We start from the raw sequence: 8,552 nt of genomic DNA, 5'->3' as shown, positions 1-8,552 counted from the left end.
TATATGAAAAACACTGTTTCTTTTTCTTTCCTTTTTTTTTTTTTTTTTTTTTTTTTTGAGATGGTGTCTCGCTGTGTTGCCCAGGCTGAAGTGCAGTGGCAAGATCTCAGCTCACTGCAACCTCTGCCTCCTGGGTTTATGCGATTCTCCTGCCTCAGCCTCCCCAGTAGCTGAGACTACAGGCATGTGCCACCCACCTGGCTAATTTTTGTATTTTTAATAGAGATGGGGTGTCACCACGGCCTGCACTCCTCGGCCTCCCTAAGTGCTGGGATTATAGGCATGAGCCACCATGCCAGGCCAAAACACTGTTTCTTAAAAAGGTTTACTGATATCTTATCTGAAATGTGTTATTTTTCAGTTTAGTGTGTCTTAGAGCAGGGTTCCCCAACCTCCAGGCCACGGACCACTCACTACCAGTCTGTGGCCTGTTAGGAACCGGACCACACAGCAAGAGCAGGCCAGCGAGCATTATCACACGAGCTCTGCCCCCTGTCAGATCAGCAAGATGTTAGATTTGCATAGGAGCGCAAACCCTATTGTGAACTGTGCATGCAAGGGATGTAGGTTATGTGTTCCTTATGAGAATCTAAGAATCACCCTGATGATCTGAGGTGGAATACCAGTTCATCCCAAAACCATCCACCTTTCCCCATCTGTGGAAAAATTGTCTTCCATGAAACCAGTCCCTGGTGCCAAAAGGTTGGGACTACCATCTTAGAGCGTGTTTCCTGAAGCCATGATATCAGGGTTCAAATCCTGGTACTGCCACTTATTAGTTAAACCTGACATGACTTATTCTTCTCATCTGTAAAATGGACAAGATAATAGGGCTATTGTGATTAATATGAATGAATACATGTAAAGATCTTTAAATGTGATCTGGTACATGCTCAGTAAGTGTTATCTGCTCTTTTTTTCTTGCCATTTTCTTAAACTGCCATCTATAAAGCACATCTAGAGAACGTACATAATATATGCAATGCGAAGACTACTTCCTTAGCAGGATATCTTTGTCATGGCTCCAGTGAGCAATATAGTTGCAACAGTGCTGTTGGCTTCCTCTTTCTCATTACATTTGTGGTTGTGGTTAAGTGCAACCTATTTTTCCCTAGAAGCAGAATGGTTTTGCTATCTTTACTTTCTAAAGAATTCTAGACTTCATAATGCAGTGGATTTGTTTGAACAGTAAAATCAAGAAACTATAAACAGTGTTTATTTTCAACTCTCTGTGTTTGGTTTAGACATAATCCCTATCATTTGTACATTTTTTTCTGAAAATCAATGAAAAGACTGGGAATGAATCTGAGCTGCAAACCTGCCATTGGAAGATGTAATTAATCAGTCAGTGGCCACAAAGCGTTCGATTTTTTTAAGCTATTTTTCCTTACCAGTATTGTGTGGCTGCAAGTGGTAAATGATGAGAATTCTCTCTGGCAATTATTATATTAGTTACAGTTTGTAACTACATAATTTCCTGCAATATGAAGTTCTGTGTTTACATGTTATGATTTTCATTACTAAGCCATCTTTCATATTTTACTTTACAGATCAACAATACAAATTCCGAAGGTTGTGAACTTGCTGATGGTGGTGGTAAGCCATGGCCGATGACAAAGTTGCTATCTTAACGGATGATGAAGAGGAACAGAAGAGGAAGTATGTGCTTGCAGATCCCTTTAATGGTATTTCCAGGGAACCAGAACCACCTTCGAATGAAACACCTTCCTCCACAGAAACATCTGCTATTCCTGAGGAGGAAATCGACTGGATAGAGAAACATTGTGTTAAGATAAACAACGATCTTCTGATTTCCAAGGTCTTTTATTTTTTCTTTTACTCTGCCTATGGCTCTCTCTATCCCCTTTTGCCTGTGTATTACAAACAGCTGGGAATGTCACCAAGCCAGAGTGGACTACTAGTAGGTATTCGCTATTTCATTGAATTCTGCAGTGCCCCTTTTTGGGGTGTAGTTGCAGATCGCTTTAAAAAAGGCAAAATTGTCCTCCTCTTTTCTCTTTTGTGTTGGGTTTTATTCAACTTGGGCATTGGATTTGTCAAACCTGCTACCTTGAGATGTGTACCAAAGATTCCCCCAACAGCTCACCCCACCAATGCAAGTCACCAGTTAACTGTCCTGCCAACGAATTCTTCCTTTACCTCTTTCTTCACCATATCACCAAACATGCGTGACAAAAGAAGCCTGCTTTTGGAAACAGTCTCAGACACTGTTGCTTTGCCAACAGCTCCAAATAAGAACAGTGAACCCACTCTTCAGCTCCAGACAGATGAAATTACTAACCGTATGATGGACTTGACTTTGAACTCAAGCACAGCAACCCCTGCCCCCCCAGGAAATGTAACCAAGGAGACAACCACTGTTATCGTCACCACCACCAAATCTTTACCTTCTGACCAAGTCACGCTTATTTATGATCAACAGGAAGTCGAAGCTATATTCTTGGTGATCTTGGTAGTGGTCATAATAGGAGAATTTTTCAGTGCCTCTTCTGTCACAATCGTAGACACAGTTACCCTCCAGTATCTGGGAAAACACAGAGATCGTTATGGGTTGCAGCGCATGTGGGGTTCCCTGGGCTGGGGCCTGGCGATGCTGTCTGTGGGCATCGGGATTGACTACACCCACGTCGAAGTGCTTATTGACGGAAAGGGGTGTAAGCCCCCTGAGTACAGGAATTACCAGATCGTGTTCATCGTCTTTGGTGTTCTTATGACCATGGCCTTGATCGTTGCCACTCAGTTCCGGTTCCGCTACAACCATTTCAAAAGCAATGATTCTAAAGGGAAAGAGGTGGAGATCCCGCAGGTGGAAAGGAACAACTCCACAGAGTCCTCTGAGGAGACGCCAACCACCACAAGCCACTCGCAAGCCTTCAACTTTTGGGACTTAATCAAGCTGCTCTGCAGCGTGCAGTATGGCTCGGTGCTGTTTGTGGCTTGGTTCATGGGTTTTGGATATGGCTTCGTGTTCACCTTTCTCTACTGGCATTTGGAAGACCTGAATGGAACTACAACCCTCTTTGGGGTCTGTTCAGTCCTGAGTCATGTGTCTGAGCTGACAGCATATTTTTTTAGTCACAAGCTTATTGAACTGATCGGCCACATCAGGTAAGGACATGCTTACTATTGCTGCCCCTCAGCAATTGAACTTTATCTTTTTATAGTTTGTAGCTCCTTCTACTACATTTTAAGGTATTGTAATTTGTGTTGAGGGTAGGGTTGGAGTGGAAATGGGGCTGTTTCTGTTCCTCCTCAAAATAGAAACAAAAGGAAAGGAAGTTATGAACCTGGTTGGATTATCTCAAATAAACAAAGAATGGCTCCCTGCGCTCTCCCACCCTCAGAAAAGACCTATAGGCTACCTAGCTGTGTGCTAGGAGACCCTCACAGTAAATGTTTTCAGGTATAGGAACACCAACTTAGTAAACATATTATTCCATGGAGGGTCCACCTTTCTTAGGTATTTATGAAGCAGAACTTAAGTAGATAAAGTGGACTGTTTTAAGTCTTTATTCTCAGCCACTGCTGACATAGATAAAGCCTGAATATATGGCATCTAAAGATGTCCATTATATCTAATAAGACTGTGATATAACCCACTATAATCCCTAATTCCATTATATTACATGGATGAGGCTCTTACATATTTTTTTTTATTATTACATGACTCCTGCATTTTTGTCTACCATGAAGACAAAGGATATTTTAAAAATCTTTCTTCCACCTAAAATTTCCCATGTAATTCTTTTAGTCATTAAAAAAAATCTGTGGGGCACAGTGGCTCACACCTGTTAATGCCAGCACTTTGGGAGGCTGAGGCGGGTGCATCACTTGAGGTCAGGAGTTCGAGACCAGCCTGACCAACATGGTGAAACCCCATCTCTACTAAAAATATGAAAGTTTGCTAGGCATGGTGGCACACACCCATAGTCCCAGCTACTTGGGAAGCTGAGGCACAAGAATCACTGAACCCAGGAGGCAGAAGTTGCAGTGAATTGAGATCACACCACTGCACGCCAGCCTGGGCAAGAGTGAGACTCCGAAAAAAAGCCCTGTAAGTGCCTAGTGTTTCTGGTTGTGTACTGTTTCTCACCATTAATGTGTACCTTGCTCTTTAGAGATCTTTCTGCTCTGTTGGCTCTAAATGTGGAGCCAGCTCTACTTAAGCATTCTTTCCTTACAGAAAAGTATGACATGTCTATTCCTAAAATGTGAAATTGCTATAACTAAAAGAAAGCAACCATATGTGTTTGTGGGTATTTAAATATGCTATTTCTATAAGAAATTAAGAGAAATAGACAATGACAATGTTTGACAAACTTTATTTCCTATTAACTGAAGAAAATGTTTCCTAATTTAAAGTTTCAACCTAGAATCAATGATTTCTTTAAACAATTGTGATTTTTTTTTCTTGTTGGTTTTGGTTTTGCTTCAGGAGGTGGTGTTCTGTTCTTTCTCTTTCTCAGATCTTCGAGCCCTTTGTTGTCACTAAACAAAGTCAGGCACTGTATGGATGTGTCCTGGACCCACAGAGTCCCTGAGGCACATTTTTCAAGACCATTCCAAAAGAGAGCCCATGTAATATTAAGGACTCAGAATGTCCTTTAACTTTGTCCACACCATGTTTAGATTATCTGAGCTGTTTGAATTGACTCAGATGAATCAGATGCTTCCCTTCAGCTTGGGCAGATGAGCAAATCTCACCGGTTAATAGTGTCTTTAAAATCACCGTTATTCATTCCCAGAAAGGTACCCAGTTAGATCTTACCAATGAGTGGAGTTCTTAGACATCATTATTTAATAAGTCAATAGCATGAGTTGAACACTGACTCACTACAGAGTATGTGTTTAGGTTCTATTTCCAATGAAATGGTTAGGTTCTTTCCACATGCTAAGATAAAATGGTTCTCTTCTACCTTTGCCTTTTGTCTGAGGCATATGCAGCATTTTCATGATAAAATCCTAGTGGGTCTACTACTTCTTTTGGCAAGCTTAGACTCGTGTGTTTCTTTCCTGTGTAGTATTAGTTACTCATTATTTTAAAACCTGCAGTTCACATAACCTTAATTTTCTGGGTTTACGGACAAAAAGCATCTTCCTTTTCTTGTTTAATGATGTGATGGAAGAAGAAGGCTCTGTGGTCATATTGCTCCCAAGAGTCTGTGGGAATTCCATCAGTATGTGGTCATTTACCTCTTTTGAATTTTAATTCTGTCCATTAAAATGTATTGATGATTTTAAATGCTTTAAAAAGAGCCTGATAGCTAAAATTATATGGTGTCCACATACTTAGGCAGAATGAATATGTTCCTTTTAGTGAGAATTTGGGGAGCTCAGTCAGGTGGTACTGGTTATGATTTGGGGGGGGGTTTAAATATTCCATTGGAAGAATATCATTCATTAAGTAGCTGGTAACGAGAAACGATCTATGAATTGTGAGCCTTGATGCGTTGCTTGGAGGATTGCAGAGGTAGATCTGCCCATAGCCTTTATGCATGCATGTATTTTATTTCAGTACTTTGTGGTTGTCCTATTGAAAGTTTGTTTTTAGGAGTTGGCACTACCATATATTTGCAGATATTCACAAATTCTTCATCTAGAGTAATAATAAGAAAAATTCACACTAGAAAATAGTTTTTTAAAGATAGCATGTCCAGTTACAGTTTCACAATATAGGCCCAGTTTTTCAGGGACTGACCTGTCAGTTTAAACACACCCACACAGAGTATCTGATTTCTGATTTTGACCTTGGATTTTGTCCTTCTCTGGAAAGTGTCTTTCTCAGGCAAATAGGATAATGCTAAATATTTCCTCTTTTAAAAATAAATAAATTTCTTTTGATTCAAAATCATAAGACTTTGGAATTTATAGCAAGTATATTTTTAGGCTATAAATGATTAACAAGATATAAATGTATCTTAAAGTATCTTCACCCTGCTTAATGTTTTAGCAGCCATGAGTAGGATTGTAATCAAAATACATTGCAGTAAATCATTTGTAAATTTGTAAATCATTGCTTTCCAATGTTAGGCCATCTCTTGTGTTATTTGATTTAAATTTACTTACATTTTAAGGGACACAGAAAAATCTGTTCAATCTGTGACTTTGCCCTGAAATTCTTACACTCAAGGTCAGTTTTGCCATACAAAATATTACCCAGAGGGGATTACATTAGCTATTGTTATCATCAGTTACTACTTAATGGTAGCTAAATATCCAAATGAACTAGCCAGTCAGTTTGGGAAAGAAGAAAATACCTGATGCAGCTAGCAAGAGGAGGAACACTAGGCTTTCCTGATGGGACGCTGCAGGATGAACCAGAACAGAGAGCAAGATGCTGGGCTTTAGCACAGCCAAGGACACATGGGAGGTAGCACATGATAGTCTTGTCATTGGAGGAACAGCAGGAAGTATTATAAGGGGGAAGAAACTCTGTAGCTGGGGCATTTAAAAAAGATCATTCCACTTTTTTTTTTTTTTTTTTTTTTTTTTGCTTATCGTCTTCCTTATTTCTACCCACCTCTTTGTGACATCTTTGCTGATCTTAGACCCACAGGCTCTCAGATCCTCTCCCTGGCCCGTATAAAAGGGTGCTGATTTCTGTAGGCGGTGTTTCCCTGAGTCTGTTCTCCTGTCTTCTACCTGGGTTCTGCTAATATATTGTTTCTCAACCATTAAACTCACCAAGACTGCTTTGAAAGCTCCTAATGTCCAGGCTGCACCCAGACCAATTACATCAGTCTTTCTAGGGATGTACCCAGGCATTCAAAGTTTTTATAGCTTCCTAGTTAATTCTAGTGTGTACAACTAAGGTTGAGGACCACCAGGCTAATGAGAGGCATAGGTGAGGGAGGACTAGAAGAAGTGAGGCAGGGGGAAAAAGCAGGGCATTTACATCTCTCTTTCCAGCTTCATATGGCGTATTTGTGTAAGATTTGGAGATGGTTCCCTCTAGTCCTCTTTCTGGCCGCTGTAGTTTACTTTCATGCATGCGCTGGTTGGTACTCAGCTGAAGACTTGAGGGGAAGCTACAGATCTCTACAGCCCTCTCTCTGTAGCTGTCTTCACCTGGACACTGTGTCCTGCTTTCCAGACTCAGCCTTGTCTCCTCAGCTCCGGAGACCTCTGTGAGCTGCTGCATCTCACCTACGCTCCACCCATTGTGGGTGACCCTGAGCTCCAGCAACATTCTCACCTCTCTTTATTCTTCTGCCCGAGGCCATGGAGAGGCTGCCTGTGGTTCTCACAGTGCTCTGACTTCCCAGCTCTTCTGTCACCCACCTAACCAAGCCCCTGAATTAAGTCAGAGTGGTGCCTGCCTCTGATGAGATCCTGACTCATACACCACTCTTCACTGCCTTCGAAGACTTCTGATAGCAATTGGCACTGTGAAGAAACAGAATAGAAATAGAATAACTCAATTTTTGAATAAAAAGCAAAAAGAGTGGACCTTAAATAACATTTTCTCCCTTCTGATTCCTTACGGGAGGATTAATTCTTCTTTACAAATGGTTTTTAACCACAATAAAAATGTGTTATTTAATTCTTATAGTAAATTTGGAATAATGAACTCTACATGCTCTACAGGACCAAGTATTACTCTGTATTTAAAAATCAAAATCCTAGACATTTGTTCAATTTAGTTGAGCAGTTATTTAGGCCCAAAGAACCCCAGATTAATAGGATGCAGGGGCTGAAATACTAAAGGGAAGGGTGTTGGAGAAAACAGGAGAGGTTGAGGCCACATGGATGCTGGGATCAGCAACCTGAATTTCTTCTGGAGGCAGTAGGGAGCCATAGCAAGGTTCAAAGCAGGGATGGCCATAGATTTTCACATGTCCCTCCCTGCTTTGAGCCTTGCTATGGTGGGTAACTTTGAAGCCAGGAACCCACTGAGAAGGTTCTTAAAATAGCCTAAATAAGAGATGGTACAGGCCTGAAGTGCAGCAGTAGCAACAGAAGTTGAGGGTAGGGATTTGGGAGGTAAAATTGACAGAATTATTTGGATGTGGAAGTAAGGTAGAGATCCCCACATTTCCGGCTTGGTATGGCATTCCAAAAATCTAATAGGAAATTCAGAAAGGAGATGTAGAATGGGGTAGGGGTGTTTCGTGTTTCACTTTTTGTTTAGTTTGAAGTTTAAACATCTAGATGGGAGGTCTAGCAGACAGTTGACTATTATAAGCCTGATGCTTACTGGGGAGGTTAGAACAGGGGATATAGATTTGTGACAGTTAAAATCATGAATGTTGTGGGTAAGATCAACAAGGAAATCTTGTGGTCTACGAAGAGAAATGGGCTGAAGAAAATCAGTTATAATTGTTTCCAAGATATGATTTCAGGTTTCTCATTTATTGAAATGTTGGTCTGTGCTTTATTGCTAAAAGTAAGTATCGTTATGCTTGAGAATATTTTGTGTTATATGGAACTGTGTCATTACAGTATTACTGTAACCTGTTTCCGTATATTGCTTCAGCAGCCACAGACTTTCTGAGCACCCTCCCTAATACCATCGCCTGAGCCAGGTACCC

The 8,552-nt window shown here is 40.8% G+C and overlaps 1 protein-coding gene across 4 annotated transcripts in view; it reads left to right on the top strand.

The window, feature by feature from the left end:
• The window catches only part of MFSD6 (major facilitator superfamily domain containing 6), a 93,433-nt gene that overhangs the window by 36,343 nt on the left and 48,538 nt on the right, over nucleotides 1–8,552 (top strand). For 3 of the 4 annotated variants that reach the window (XM_032292626.1, XM_032292629.1, XM_032292627.1), the window contains exon 2: nucleotides 1,551–3,129. In XM_032292626.1, coding sequence (XP_032148517.1) covers nucleotides 1,604–3,129 — 1,526 coding nt within the window. In that variant the 5' untranslated portion in view covers nucleotides 1,551–1,603. Of the gene's footprint in view, nucleotides 1–138; nucleotides 183–1,550; nucleotides 3,130–8,552 lie in introns of those variants that run through there. The other variant, XM_032292628.1, reaches the window with a different exon arrangement.

The sequence above is a fragment of the Sapajus apella genome, unplaced genomic scaffold (assembly GCF_009761245.1).
Source record: "Sapajus apella isolate SASKATOON/1434 unplaced genomic scaffold, GSC_monkey_1.0 scaffold28, whole genome shotgun sequence".
In the NCBI taxonomy this organism is placed as follows: Eukaryota; Metazoa; Chordata; class Mammalia; order Primates; family Cebidae; genus Sapajus; species Sapajus apella.
This window is presented reverse-complemented; position numbering and strand designations above follow the sequence as displayed.